The 15,887-nt window shown below is 40.2% G+C and overlaps 1 protein-coding gene across 4 annotated transcripts in view; it reads left to right on the top strand.

Moving 5' to 3' along the window:
* Positions 1-15,861, top strand: part of ABI2 (abl interactor 2) — a 34,905-nt gene extending 19,044 nt beyond the window's left edge. For 2 of the 4 annotated variants that reach the window (XM_035893025.1, XM_009637489.2), the window contains 6 exons: positions 614-760; positions 1,803-1,927; positions 5,570-5,728; positions 10,103-10,189; positions 10,506-10,679; positions 15,645-15,861. In XM_035893025.1, the coding sequence (XP_035748918.1) occupies positions 614-760; positions 1,803-1,927; positions 5,570-5,728; positions 10,103-10,189; positions 10,506-10,679; positions 15,645-15,820 (868 nt within the window). In that variant the 3' untranslated portion in view covers positions 15,821-15,861. The remainder of the gene's footprint in view (positions 1-613; positions 761-1,802; positions 1,928-5,569; positions 5,729-10,102; positions 10,190-10,505; positions 10,680-15,644) is intronic. The other 2 variants (XM_035893024.1, XM_035893026.1) reach the window with 1 other exon arrangement.
* The last annotated feature ends 26 nt before the right edge of the window (positions 15,862-15,887 follow it).

Below are 15,887 nucleotides of genomic sequence, written 5' to 3'. Positions count from 1 at the left end.
TATACTGATCATGTCTTATATATCAGTTGGCACATTTCTGCCAGGAGACAGTGGGCATCATCAGCTTTTCCCAACAGGAACCTTTTTATCATTGAGGAACACTTAGAACTACATGCTTTAGAGTAAAAAGTCATTAAATGTGGGGCTTTGACAGGTGGTGCTAAACAACTGGAAAATTAGTATGTGGCACTGTTCATTAATTACTTGTGTGATGAGTGACAGAAGTACTTTCCTATTAAGTCTATGAACTTGACTTTGAGCAAAGGAAAATGTGTTATAACTGGGATGAATGCTGTTTGTTGGTATGTGATTATGTATATACATACAGAACGTGGTGCTTTATTTTAAAACAAGGTATGGATTACTTTTAAAACAAGAATGGGATGTGCAACGCAGTTTATGAATAGGAAGAACATTGGAGATTGAAGTACATCCTTAATTGTTTTTTTCTCATCCTATGAAGTATTGATACTGCAAACATAGAAAAACTTTTTTTTTTTTTTTTTAGCTCCTGTTACTGATTAGTATGTAGCTGTCTTTTAAAGAATGAAAAATCCCTGTTTTTTTCTGTACTATCTTAATTTGCTTCTGAAACGCGCTTGTCCTTGTGTAGGCGTCACTCTCCCTATCGTACGTTGGAGCCAGTACGTCCTCCAGTGGTACCAAATGACTACGTGCCTAGCCCAACGCGCAATATGGCTCCCTCACAACAGAGCCCTGTTAGAACAGCTTCTGTGAATCAGAGGAATCGCACATACAGGTATTCAATGTGGCCCTGCACAAAGTGTGGTTAGCGTTGTATAAGCATATGGACAAAAAATGCTACAATAAATATCAAATCCATTTGCACTTCTACAGTGAATTCATGGTATGGACTGGGGATGTCATCTGGCATGACAAGAATGCACTCTAATGAAACTAGAATAGTGGATCATGTTAAGATTGTTCACTTAATCCCCTAGACACCTTAGTTTTAGTGCTATCACTTAGTTACAGTACTTAATGAATTACTAAAATTGTGAAGTCTTCAAGTAGGTAGATCATGATACTATTTTACAAAATGCATACAAAACTGGGAAAAGACTTTGTACACCACTTGAATTCTACATGTTGAAGGACTGCATAGTATGCTTATAGTTCACATTTTTGTTTGAAGAGTCTTTGATGTTTATAGACTGAGAAACTGAAAAAGAGCATGGTATTTTGAGGGTACTGATAACTTCAAACACAGAATAAAGCTGAACTGTATTACCAAAGGTTCTGCAGAAGGCTAGCCTTTTCTCTAGGATAATAAGAGTTTCGTGATGTGACAGGTCTAAATACTTCTCTTGAAACCTTTACTTTTTAAACATCATAAGTAGTTTAGTACTAAATAGATAGACTTAAAATATAAGAAAATGTGACTTTTACTTTGCTGTCTTACAATTTCCAGATTTCAGTAGTTTCATATGAAGCATATAAGTCAGAATCTAAACAGCCTATGCATTTTATAAGTTACAGGAAAAAGGCCTGTATTTGCTCAGTAGGGGTTTAACAACATCGCAATGATGTGCTTTGGAACAAGGTTCCAGAGGTGTTTCATTCTTAGGCAAGTTCACTGAGGCTAACTGAAAACCTATTGTGTTGTAGTCAAGGTGAAGAGTTTTAGGAAAACTAAACTTTGTATAGGTTTATATCATCCTTGTTTCTTTTCTCTTATTCCCTGTTACTTCCCTGAATTAGTAAGGTGCTATATGAGGGATCTTATGGTTCAGCATGCACAGCAGCATATTCATACCCTGGGTTATTTTGGTTTCTTACAGCAGCAGTGGGAGTAGTGGAGGAAGCCACCCAAGCAGTCGGAGCAGCAGTCGAGAGAACAGTGGAAGTGGAAGTGTGGGTGTTCCTATTGCTGTTCCCACACCATCTCCTCCCAGTGTCTATCCAGGTAAATGGGAACTTGCTGTTCGTCTTTCTCACTCAGCATTAACCTTTAGCATTTGCAAGTCTCCTAAGCACAATGTTGAGTAAACCCCAAGAGAAGTCTCAAAAGTTCATTATCCAGAAACATGCAAGCCTTGAAAATTGCTTGCTATTGATACTATGAGTTTGAATCAAGTAGTATCTTTTCTGGGAGTGTCTGATGTGCTCTAATGCTTCTTTCATACTTCAGTTTGTTTATCAGAATTTTTTGCCTGGCTGCCTGCATGTGACTAGGTAGGACACAACACCTTTTTCAGTGGGCTGGGGGGAACTTCTCTCTTGTCCTTTTAAGCAAATAAATGCTTTTTCATTGGCTGTTCATGCAGATATATAGAAACATGCTTTTAGAAAATTAGATGAAATGAGAGGCAGGTACAGAGTAAATCTTTAATACATTAATGTAAGCCTAACTGACTTGTCACAAAAAGATACTTGTTCAATGTAATTGGCCCAGCCTTTCCAGAATTAGGAAGTGGTATTCGTAGTCCTTTTTCCTTTGCTCAGTCCTTTCAGTGAAGAAGAGCATATAGTTGGCCTGTAGTGTGATCTGAAATACATGATGCTTCTGAACCAAACAACTGGAAATTTTTGGCTTTCTCTTCTGTGTATTTTCTAATTTGTACAGAAGCTAAAGGCAGCCATGCTATAGTTCGAAGCATAAAGAACAAGGTGTAAAGACATCTTTCAAAGTTAATGGCTTTCAGTGAAACATTCTTGGTTGTTCCCTTCAGACCTAGAAAAAAGAGGTGGATTTGCTTTGGCCCTCATTTACTGTCTACATAGGAATGAGCCTTTCTTAACAGCTCCATTTTTCTCTCATCTCCTGTGCATCTAATAAGTAGCTAACACTGAATAGTCAAAGGCTTTCTCTAATCCTTGCTAACATATCTCCTTATTAACTCCACCTCTTCCTCCTCTCTTCACTTAGCCCCTGCTGGCTCGGCTGGCACTTCTCCCCCCCTCCTCCCCCTGCCCCTCCCCCCGCTGCCCCAGATGCTGCTGCTGCTGCTGCGGGAGCTCAGCCCCTTGCTGATGGCTTCACCTCTCCAACTCCCCCTGCTGTTTCTTCCACACCCTCTACAGGTGAGTGTCTGCTCCAGCTGGTGGGCAGATGAACCCAGATGTGATCACCATCCAAGGCTTTTCAAAGTTACTTCAGAAGCAGTGTGCTTTTTTAATTTTTTTTTTTTAAATATAACTAGAAAATTACTGCTAATACCCAACTATAAGGTAGTGGTTATAGTAGAAAATTCAAGGTGTAGTAGTTTTATAACCAGCAAACATTTAATTTTATAATTTTATTATTTTTACGTTTATATCATTATTTATTACATTATCATTTTATTGCAGTTTGAATACTGAGAACCTCATAGAATAATAATGTATCAGGGGAACCAGCACTGGTAGTTCTGGGTCTGATTATTCTCTTTCAGTAATGGAATGGAATGGAAAAAGTGCATCTAGCATGGTATAATTTATATGACTTGTCTCTTCAATGCTTTCAAATGTCAAGTCTCCTTTCAATGAAATTATAAAAAGGGCATTTTTTTTTGTGTTCAATATCAAGTAAAATACAAGTTTTTGTTATGCAGATTAGTACTAAAGCATTTTGTTTTAATAAGTGGTTCTTGTGGCGTGTATTGCAACTTGCTTTTTTTAATGTGTATGAAATCACCCTACATATTTAGTTTTCTCACATGCAGAACTTGCAGCATGTAGTCCTTACTAACCATAACACTGTTCTGTATCAGCTTTTGATAAGAAGTTACACCTGCATTGTAAAGATCTCCTTTGGACAGCCAAATTCATAGATAGCCCCCTATGTCCTTCATTACTTTTCAGTATAGTAGAGGCTGATCACAATGGTGTGAATTGGTTTGTGTGTTTATTAGTGTTGGTCTGTCTTAGTAAGAATTTCACCAGGTGCCAGAAGCATTCTTGAAATCGTATTTAGTTTAAGCTTCTGAACTGTGATGAACTTTGGTATCAGAAGATGATCCTGATGTCTAAACTTCTTTCATGTTTAGAAGATCAGCTGTGTCATATGGGACCTCAATCAGTTTTCCATTTTTGATGCACTGTCAGTGTCCCAGTGCCGTATTGCTTCTGTACTTTTGACAAGTCAAAATCAAGCAGAGATTAATATTTTAATGGCTATAAATCCACATTCACAATTCCATAGGAGAAATTTCAGGTTACGTACTGTTGTTAGGAACTTTTGTTTCCCTGTGCTACTAGTGAGGTTGCTTGCATGGCTTCTCTGAAATAAAGTATTTGAAGAGACTGGATAGTTTACCGTTTATAAGGTTGTAGGTTTTGGTCCTCAAGGATCTCTTACGCCTGTTTCTTCTCTCCTCACTTTTCTCCAATCACCACCAATTTCTACCAGTGCATTAAGTAACAGGGAGACAGACACATTGAAAAAGACGCCTTAGGAAAAATGTGAAAAAGCCTATATGCTAGCTGGATTGCTTCTTAACTTCTATAAAAAGTGCATTTTTGAGACATATGTATCTGTACAAAGCAGGAGGCATGTTGAATCTCTAGTTCATGCATTTGCTCTTAGAAGCAAGTAACACAGCAAGCAACTTGCATTTTATTTACCAACCTAGAGTGAAGTTTTGCAAAGCAATCAAAACACAGTGGAGAACAATGCAGGTTTTTAAAAAATTGCACATTCATTTGTTCTGTTTCCCCATTTACTTCCCTACATGCATGCCTCCTCAACCACAGTGACCATCTCTTCTTCCCTTGTTTTCTTGCAAACTCTGAAATTTACCCCTAGCACAAATGGTGGAGGCAGAATAGGTAGGGAGGGTAATTACCCATATGGGTATAACAAATCCAGTTTACTGTTTACTGTTACATACAGTATGTAAGCCAGAGAACTTTATGTGAGCACAGAAGATAGCTTAATGGTCTTACTTCATTTATTGCTTGCTTACATTGAGGGTCAATTACTTTGATACAGGAAATGATTAAAATGGAGAGCAAGTTTTTAAGGAGTTGTTTCAGTCGACAGCTTCCTGAAAGAGGGTCTTTGAGTATGATGTCATTTATTCCATCCTTCAAGCAGTTTCCAACATTCTCTTCTCCTCAGATGATTCTCTGCGTATTTCCTGAACGGCAGTAAGATAGTTAGTATTGTGGTTTTCAGTTGTAGAAGATAACAGCTCTGAATGTTGGAAACGGCATACAGTTGGTTTGTACATGTATGTTGCTTAATAGCTGGACTGTGAAGGGTTATTTTTTTGCAGGTTTATAAATAACTAAATTTGCAAGAAGTTACCATAATACATTATATAAAATGGATAACTAGGAATTATTTTCTTTCATTTGGAAACTTTGTAGCTTAGTCGCCTTTGTATTTTCATACTGGCTTTTCTGAACAGTGCTGAGCACAGGCAGTTGGGAGAGTTGTTTTTTGTGTTGCTATTGAGAAGTTCAGTGTCCTGCCAGTCTGGCAGCTGAACTGGCTAACTGCTCCCAGGATGGTGACTGTCTAAAAAAAAAAACAACCTTTCCAAGCCTTTGAATCTTGAATGCAGATATAGAAAAGGCAGGCATCATTCTTCTCTTTGCTAATGCATTTCTCTTTCTAACCTAGGTCACCCAGTTCAGTTCTACAGCATGAACAGGCCTGCATCTCGACACACGCCCCCAACAATAGGGGGATCTTTGCCATATCGGCGTCCTCCTTCAATCACGTCACAGCCAAGCCTTCAGAACCAGATGAACGGAGGACCGTTTTATAACCAGAACCCAGGTAATAAAGTTTTTATGCTCTGTTGAATTCAACACAGTGGTGAATGGAGTGGCCTTCAGATGAAATCTGATGTTCTGTCTCATTGCAGATCTTGTGGTTAGTCTCAGGTAATGTCCAGTATGTTGCTGGGTAGCAATGCCAAAGCTGCAGTCCAAGTACCGCTGTGTTCAGCTTCTGTTATGGCGAGCAGCTTAGAACAATACTGGGTTTGCTGCCAAATAAATTACTTTTGATCTCACAGTCCCTCTTAGACAAGCTTTAGTCCTTTACTACACCATGTGTCACGTATCTGCTTTGGTGTGGGATGGGTATTTGATTTTGCACCAGAACACTGATTCTTCATTAATCAGTCTTCTATCTTGTATTCTCTTCCTTCTGATTAATGGACAGTTCAAGAAATTGCACTTGTTATACAAGGGTGAGCATTAGACACCTTAGAGACATCACTGGTGTTTGGTATGGGATGTGAAGGAGCTGTGTCATCTGCCAAGTCCACAGGTGATGTTATTTTAATGGGCAACTTGTCTTAAAAAGCCGGATGAGATACTAACAAGGAGTGGCATGTCCTGTGTCAGGGAGAATGCAGTAGCTTTTCATCTAAGGAGTCCTTTTCCCTGTGTGTCTGATGTGACATTGAAGGTTTTGATACCAGAGTAGGGGAGACTTTCTTTTTTGACAAAGCTACAGAAAGGTGCAGGAGACATCCTGAAGGTTCCTCGTTAGGAAATGCCCTGTTACCAGCAAGATTGAATGTTGGCATGCAAGCACTACAGTGCGTTTGTGTTTTGTTGTGATGGTGGGGATGGGTTTTGGTGGTTGGTTTGTTTGTTTGTTTTAAATTGAGCACTGAACTTGGAATTAGGTCAAATGCTGCAATCTGCATTTGAGGGATTTGATTGGGTTCAAATATTACTGCTTGTGAGCTACTCTGCCAAGAGATGTGTGTGCTTAACTTGAGAGGGAAATGGATGGTCCTGCTGAGGACAGGGAGAGTGGAGGAGGTTATATGACTAAACTTCAGCCCAGTTGCCTGAAATATGTGGTATTTGTTAAGCACATTGTGTACATATTGAAGGCTGCAGGCGCAAGAAGGAAAGGGTAATAGCAATAAAAGAAACCTTTCAGGATTACCTTTGCAGTAAAGAGGATTTTCAGTATGTCCAAAGAGTTTCTGACAACTGCTGTGCATTTCTGCTTTAGCAGAGAGGTAATTCTCTGCAAGCCACTATTGCGTTGTTAATAGGTAATCATAGAAGATGCCAAATAGACTTTAAATAAGTTACATAACCACAATTTACTCTGCTTACCCAAAAAGAAGATAATGATTATGATGATTAGTCACTTGAGCTGTACATCACAAAATACTTCAATTATACTGGTGTACTTGATACAACATAAATAAGCAGTTGTAGTAAGAGACTTTTTTTGTATACCTAGCAGAATACAGAATTTATTAGCTTTCCAGTTACACTAAACCAAGGGGTTTTGGCCTGTACCTTGAAAGGAAAGAATGGTCAAGCATGCATAATTGGTGAAGACCCTAAGAACAGAGGGACTGTTGTGTCTGTAAGGAGCAGGATTAGTAGCAACAAGATGGGGGCCACGATTGCTTCTCAGCATTCCTGAAGAGAGGGAGAAAATGCAAACTTAAGAGGTGAAAAAGAGACCTTACAACAGGCAGAGGAGTGTGCCAGCTGCGGCTTGTTCTTCTTTGCAGGCTGTTTTTGGCAACAAAGCAGTACTGTTTTTCCACTTCCATTTTTTAGTACGTTGGCATAGTCATTTCTGTTTATTCACTTCACAGGAGAATGAAAGATACTTGCCCTTGCCCTGTTCTTTTGAATGCCATTTCTAAGACAATATAGTTTCTCTGCTTCATGGTGAGACCTTTTTAGCAACTGAAAATATTAAGAAATGCAGACCCTAAATGAACTCAGCATATGTCTGTCCCAAAGCTACTCTTGCCAGCCATGCCACCTAACAAATGTTTTAACTTTGCAACCTCAGATTCCAGTGTCTAAGTAGCATATAGCTCAGCAGAGGCTGAAAACCCTGTGGGAGAAACTGGGCAAGGACTGAGGTGGTGGTCTGTACTACGTGTTATTTGTATAGCTGAATTCTTACCAGGCTGAAGGAACCTAGTGGAAGGTGCTCTTGAGCATTTCTGAATTAATTTACAGCAACTGTGTAGATGAACTCTTAAATCTACCAGTGGCCTGTATGGAAGGAGGCTGGGAGGGGACGTTTAAGCTGGTGTTTGTCTCATCTTTTGAGACACCAGAGGTACAGTAAAGTTCTTCTGATGCTCTTTGTAAACAAAGTCATTATTAATAAAATATTTATTGTATTGTCTCCTAAAGATCAAAACTAGCTTAGAGCCATTATATATCATATAGAGACAATATAATAAGATAGTCCCTGCACTGTGCATAGGCTGAAGCACAAACCAAACGGTTAAGATACACAAGGAATGATGTCAGCTTGTGTTAGCGTCACAATTTTGGTTAAACTACACGACCCAAACTGAACTAAGGGATTTTTTTTTGTTTGCTTGGTGTCCTTGTCTAAAGTGATTTATTTTTCTATGTGGAAAGCCTCGTTATTTCTTTCAAAGAAATACATATAGCACACAAACAAAGCACACTGAAGGGACCTATGAAACTGAAGCTAATCTCATATGATAGATATGAATTGTGTGAACCTATATAGCGTTGAATAGAGGAAACATTTTGAAACTGAATGTTTTTATAGCATATATAATTAAAAAGGGAGGGACTTCATAGTTGTACGTTACTGCTGAATTCATGAATATTGCTGCATTTCAGTAGGACTTCAAATCCAAGTTCCCTTTTCCTGCTTTGAAAAAACCAAAACTTTTTCCAGCTAACTGTGGTTACACTTGAAGGAATAAGTACTCTCAGAGGTCATGTCATTAAAGTCAAAGGAGCTGTAATTAGAAATGTATTTAATTTTTTCTCAAATACTAATTAAATGATGAGATAATGGAGCTTGCTTTATATGGAGGTACAAAGATATTTTTGCGACAAAAAGGGTGGTTGCTCTGTTGGGTTTTTTGTTTGGGGTGTGTGCTTGTGAAAGGGATGTGAATGTGAGTGACAGAAGAAATTCAAAGCACTTCAGATAATAGTTATTGAAATAAGCAAACAGAAGAAATTTTGAGACACGAATTATAAATGCCCTGGGGTTCTTTTCATTTGCTATGATGATGTGCATTAATCCTGAAAAACACTACATCATACTTGGCAGTTTTCTTACTGGCTCTGGATGTAGTCTGAAATTTATTTAGTTCTGTTCTGCAAACTAAATAAATGTAGTGGTACATGAAGTGTAGACCTTTTTCCCTCATTCTTTTGGACATGACTAAATGTTTTTGTATGCCACTACTAATAAGAAAACCACTGTTGTGCTTTTCCTGAGGTGTGCTTTCTGAAAAAATAATTTTGTAACTTTATTAAAGAACATTCCTGCATTGTTCTTGCAAAGTGATACTAAAACTAGATAAAACTTGTTAACTATTATTTTAACTTAACTAGATAACTGAAACTTTCATTCCTGGCTTAAACCACAGTTCAGTGTTACAACATTTGCAACTGGCTGATAGTATATTCTTTAAATGTGAATTCACATGTATTGTACAAAGGCGGCTCTTCTGGTACCAGCAGAAGGGCTGTTTAGAGTTCGGTGCCATGGTCTGTGAAATCAGGTGGGAAGGAAGCGAGGCAGCACATCTGGAAAGGGGCCCTGTCATTTGGCAGCAGCACAGTGCGCTTTGTTCTACCAGGAAGGTCAGAAGTCCCGTGTCTTCCAAGTACGCTCGGTTTTCAAAGGCGTCTTTTTCTGGTTTGCCTAAAATAACTGCCTCGTTTGATGGGGTTTTTGGCCTATGTTTTGGAGAAAACTAGTTACATCCATTTTCATTACTAAGGATTCTTGGATGCTGTTACAGAAGTCGCCTCTATAAATACTAATTTGATCTGAAAAATGGAGGATTATAGGGAGAGAATCCTCTTGATATGTGTGTTAGTTAGGTCTGTTCATAAAGTTCTATATTGCTGTAGTAATAAACTTCAACTTAAGAGAATCTTACAGTCAGATCAGAAGAATGTTTTAGCATGGATCCTTAATCTTACGAAAAAGAGCTGGGCTTGAAATTTTAAAAATAGAGAAATCTCCTTGAAGTAAGGATTAGGAATATGCTTAAACCACCGGAGCCATTTTTCTTTGAATGTCAGCCTTTTTATCTCAGCTTCTTGGCAGACTGCTACACTGAGTGGTGGTGATGTCTACTTTCCTGTTTGCTGCTTGGTTGTGTTTCTAACTGAATGCCTCTCTCTTTTTTAATTTCTGTGGCAGCATCCCTTGCTCCTCCTCCCCCCTCCATCCTACAGGTAACTCCACAGTTACCGCTAATGGGATTTGTGGCCAGAGTTCAAGAAAACAGTAAGTTTGCTGCTTCCTTGTGCTATGATTTATTACTGGATGTGGCTTTTGTTGTGAGTGGATGAAAGATTTGTCTGTATATAGCCCGAATTCTGCCTTCTCTACTGTCTCTGCAAGTTTGTCTGAAATTGTGAAGGGAGGGAAAAGGCAATCTGGAGGAACCTGACTTTTCCTTCTCTGAATTTTATTGTCTCTTGTATTTCCACAAGTTCTAACTATTGGTCCCTGTGCAACTAATTGGGATAGGGAGTATTTCTTCAACCTGCTACCATGGCTCTAGAGACATTTTCATGGTTATACTGTTGCTTGTTTTCAGTTTCAGATACTCCTCCCCCACCACCGCCTGTGGATGAGCCGGTGTTGGATGAATCTCCACCTCCACCCCCACCTCCAGAGGATTATGAGGAGGAGGAAGCAGCTGTGGTGGAGTACAGTGATCCATATGCTGAGGAGGACCCTCCTTGGGCACCAAGGACCTACTTAGAAAAGGGTAGGTTTAGAGCTAAGCAAGATGGCAGGGTAGAGTTTGTAACAACATTTTGTATAAGCTCCTGCCATCCTACATTGGACACAGTCTGCCTTAGACGCCTTTGTAGCCAGTGTTTGGTATTGTAGTAGAGGTGCTCCTCCAAATGGCACCTTAAAGAGCGAAAGTTAAGCTATTCTTCTGAGTCTGACCCTTTCACCCCCTTCTCCACAAAGGGAAGACAAAGATTAGCTGGCTAATTACATATTTTTTAAATCCTCTGTAATCTACTTAAGACTCGCCTTTCAGCAGCTTAATCCTAATAATCAAACTCATATGAGGTCAAAAATGAATGAATCAGTGCTGCAGTTGCACTTGAACTTTGAACACATGGGTGCATCTGGAGAAGTGCTGCAACGTGTGTTTGGGGCTCTGGAAGCTGCAATGCTTGTAAGTGTGGGGCCGTGCTAAGCTAAAAAGCGCTGGGTCTGTGTAGGACTGACTGAGGCATTGCTGCGTGGCTGCATCTAGACATCTTCCAGTTCTGAAGCAGGCATGTGGAAGCATGCTGGAGTAAAACTACAGGTAAAATAAACTGCGTAGGTAGATGGCTTAGGGGCACTTGAATATGAAAAAAAATTACTGCCTGGTGGTGTCCTGTGAAACAGGGTCATCTGCCTCTTAGCAAAGGGTGATATAAAATCTGATGTTGCAAAGCAACCCAGGCATCTGAGCCTAGGGACTGTTAGACACGCTCAGTCTGCATCAGGGAAAAAAAATCAATCACAAAGATAAACCCAGTGCAGGACTTGAGAGGGAGAGGTGGGGAAAGAAGATGGAAGAGGCACTTTCTGCCAAATCCAGCCCAAAGAAAATATTACTATTCCTGAGGGAGACGGAGGAATATCTGGGAGTTTTTTGTTATTCCCCCACCCTCCATCTAGCTGGTGCAAGTGCTTGCTGGAAGGAGTACCCAGGCTTTGCTGGTAAGTTGAGGCCATTTGTCAGACAAAGTGGCTGACTTGCCGGGTGTTTACATGACTCACTTTACCTCTTGACCTCTCCACACCCCTGATTGACAGCAAGTGTCACTATTATTCTGTTGATGCACACAGGCTCTTTGTTTGATTAAAAGTTGCTTCAGCTTATTCTTGTCAGGGAAGCTTATTTCCACGAGGGAGGACAGGGACAAAAGGGACCTCATATACAAAGTACTCTTCTTGCTGCGCAGTTTGGAGGGTATTGGTCATTATTGATACTAGTTACCTGGCTTCACAAAATCAGGTTTTGGAGTGGGGTGGGGTTCTTGATGTTGCATTTCTTTCTTTGGGGGAGAATGGCAAATTTCTTCAGAAATACTGGATGTGCTACCTTACCTAGTGAACTCCTCCTTGTCAGGCAGGTCCAAGAATGCAAAGTTTTTGCTCAGTTTCATTGTGCTGGATGGACATTGCAGGTGTGTTATTTTTTGATAGGAGAGTGAGTCTCAAGATTTTTCTCTGTGTTTTTCCAGGCATAAGGCACTCTTTAGCCTAATTCCACATTCTATCGCTATCTCTGTAATGTTTCTGTTATTTCTGCCACCTGGCCCTCAGCAAATCCTCAGTGGCATTCCAGCTAGGAGCAAAAGAGAAAAAAAGAGGACCCTGATGTGCATTGTCTGTTTATAGTGTCTCGTACAAATGCAAGGGGGTGTGTGGAACAGAAGCCACAAAATCTTTGAATTATAGCATACTGTTCTGATCTGCTTTTCTGTGACTTCTATGGGCTTGTGAACTAAAATAATTAATATAGGTGTCTATATGCACAGATCTGTTCCATCTCAGCAGGCAGTCCGGGCGCTTGTAGTTTGATATTTACAGGGCAAACCACGTGGGACAGCAGAACTGTAATGGGAGTCTTTAAAGGCTGGAGAAAGTCAGGTGTTCAGACAGAACATTTTGCAGAAAAGCAAAAGTATAGGCAGCCAATGATTCTCTTGTATTGATGTAGAGCCCCATGCAAAAACATAATTTTGATCTGCATGTTGAAAACTAGATGACTAAAACAACTAAATGGTTGGTCTGCTCTTAGAAACACTCATAAAAGTAAGAAAAAAATTAGTGCTTACAGTGTATGAAGAACTGTTACCGTAGTAGTTTTAGGATACCAGAAAAAATGAGATACTGATATAGGTGTGAATTCTGTTGCAGTTGTAGCTCTGCTTACAGTCAGCTGTGTCTTGAGATTTGACTGCTTTGCTGGAGTGGGAGAGAAGTGCTTGGCTGTGGTTTTTTTTTTTTTTTTTAGTAAACAAGCTTTAAAGTTAATGAAAAGCCCCATGCTAAAAGAGGACTTCCTTACTCAAAGAATGTGTATACTTATCCTACTGTGAACTAATAATGCTTTATCTTCTGCAAAATAATGATTCCTATGGCAACTCCTTCTGTTCCTATAAATAGTATTCTGTGCCACGTGATTCAAAGTGGACAAAACTGATGGAAGGAGGTGTCAGATGCAGAGGGTTGCTATGTACTGAGATGGGATTCAGCATGATCCTGTTCTGTGAAGGGGTCCTGCAGTGTGGGAGGTATATTTAACATGAAGAGATACTCTAACCTACAGCTGAGGAACGAAGTGAATAGCAGATTCATTTTGAACAGATGGAGAAACTCTTAGGTAGGATACAGTGATTGGGGATGCTGAGCGTGAGGTCGGTACCACGTGGCTGTAATAGCAACAGCCAACCAGCGATGTCCAGGGAAGCGCGCTGCAGTTTTCCATTGAGCTGTGGGTCTGGGTGCGTGGCATGAAAAGGTAAGCAAATGTCCCAACTTTGCAAATCAGATGAACAGAAATGGGGTATCCAGAAGGAAAAATTGCCTCATACCACATAGAGAAAGTGTGTGGTCACAGCTATCAGATGTCAGTTGGGTAATCAGTCTGGCCTACACTTGTGGTCGTTTTGATGTAACAAGAGTTCAGCCAAACTCTGTGTAATTGTTGAAGAACCAAAGATCACTGACTGGAAGAATATCAACCTAAATGAGTAATTCTGTTTTTCATATCTGCACTGAAACGTGTTCAGATAGAAACTAAAAGAGTCCTGGCTCAGTCTCGCAGGGAAGGATGCCACCTCCTGAGTCAGTGTTGCTGCTTCCTGTCTCATCTGGAGCCTTTTCTGCAGTCCTGGCCTGGGCTCGTGGTAACTCGTGGTATGTGACACGCTCACAGCTTGAACTGCTGGGGCTACAGACAGAAGGAGTTTGATTTAGGTCTTTTAGAGAGAGGAACATTGCCAGTACAAAAGTAACATGTAGGAGGAAGCAATGGTGATGTAAAAACAAAATCAGCCTTCAGGTAATTTTGTAAAAGGCTTAACGAGACAATTTTCATCACAAGCTTAGGGAAGAGTTTCCTGCTTGTGATTGTGAAATAATGAATCCATTCACTATCAGAAGGGACTAGGATACACTCAGAAATGAGACAGAAAGGAATTTGGAATTTACTGTGATCCGTGGATGATTATTATCAAGAGAACGAAGAACAACAGCAGAGTGAATCTAGGAAGAAATGTTTTTAAATGAACAGGTATAGAAGACAGTTAAAAAGGAATTTTGAAGGCCTTTAATTGAGTGTGTCACGTGTTCATATCATGACTTTTTCAAGCTAAAAATTTACTCATTTCTTTGTGTTTTGTTTCCTTAGAATGGTACGTCTAAAACCAGTTAAAATGCGTTACTTAACAACTGTGCTGGTATAAGTGTAGAGCCAGCAACATGTGTTTTTTGAATATGCTCTGGGCAAATGATACAAATACAAATCTCCTGTTTGGGAGATGTATTTTTAAAAAAATTTCTCTGTACATACTCTTGATTCTCCAGTGGGATTGTTTTGTATATTTTACTTTGTAATCTCTTCAGGATCCAGGTTTCCCTAGTAAATATTTGTATTGATTCCTTTGCTCCCTCAAAAGGAAATGACCTCTTTTCTTTTGAAAAGAGTAATGAGTTTAGTAGGACTCTTGGACACTGTGCTCATGAACACATGCTGTTAATTTTTTTTTCTCCTTGCTTTGTTTTAGAGTATCTTCCCTCCTCTCCCCAGTACAGGATTTTAGGATCTCTGTCCAACATCCATTTTGTTTCGATGGCAGCGCTGCGTGTTTCATTGCCAAGTGCTCAAAGCAGTGACTGATGCTATTTGCTAAAGTGTTCAGGTCCAGCATAGCTAATTTTCTGTATGGAACACATAATGATAGGACTGAGAATGGAAAAACATATCAAGTTGACGTCTATTTTCTGCCATTTCAGGACAATGCTCGCTTTAATATTTGCCAGTGCTTTGTCCAATTTCTTCGACTTTCTGAACAGCTTTCATGCCTTCAGTAAAACACTCTGCAGCTGTAAGAAAAATGTCCTGATACAGTAGGCATACATTTTGTTTCAGAGAACCACTTTACTTCTTCCTAGCTCCTAGCTGGGATGTGTCCATCTTGGTGTACACCCCAGGAGTGACTTCTGGCTACTGGGGCTGCACGTACACATTTTACAGGTTTTAACATGGAGGTAGCTAAGGTAGATGGACGTCTGGGACGTTAGCCTTGGCTCATTCTTACTGTGATCTGAAGAGAGCTCCCACAGCTCTCCCTCTTTTTGCACACATACCCAATACATTAATCTTGGAGTTGGTCTGAGTGGTCATAGCCATGGGGAGTTACATCCACCTCCACACCAAAAGTTTATATTTGTAAATTTTTCCTCTGGTGGGTCTGGAAATAGTCAGAAGAGAAGAGTTAAAGTAGGCCTGGCTCATGTGCTTCAAAGCATCAGCTCTTACAAAGGGGTTGGAAGAAAGCGCCCCTCTCAGCAGGTCGTTCTGCACCCACAGAGGCAAGGCAGTGCGGTTCTCTGCGACTGCCTTAAATGTAGGCAACTCTGTACCAGGTAGGTTGATTTTTCCTCCTCCTCCCTGTACCTCTCCTAACAGTCATGCTCTGTTCTTTCCTAGTGGTGGCAATCTATGACTACACGAAGGACAAAGAAGATGAGCTCTCGTTTCAGGAAGGTGCCATCATTTATGTCATCAAGAAAAATGATGACGGCTGGTATGAGGGCGTCATGAATGGAGTGACGGGGCTCTTCCCAGGGAACTACGTGGAGTCAATCATGCATTACTCGGAGTGAAGACTAGAGGACAGAACACTGCATCTCCTGCTGCAGGAGCTGTCAGGGCTCCCCAGAACTCCACCCG

This window comes from Egretta garzetta, unplaced genomic scaffold, assembly GCF_000687185.1.
Source record: "Egretta garzetta isolate BGI_Z169 unplaced genomic scaffold, ASM68718v1 scaffold474, whole genome shotgun sequence".
Taxonomy (NCBI): Eukaryota; Metazoa; Chordata; class Aves; order Pelecaniformes; family Ardeidae; genus Egretta; species Egretta garzetta.
Note: the sequence above shows the minus strand (reverse complement) of the source record. Positions and strands in the feature narration are given on the sequence as shown.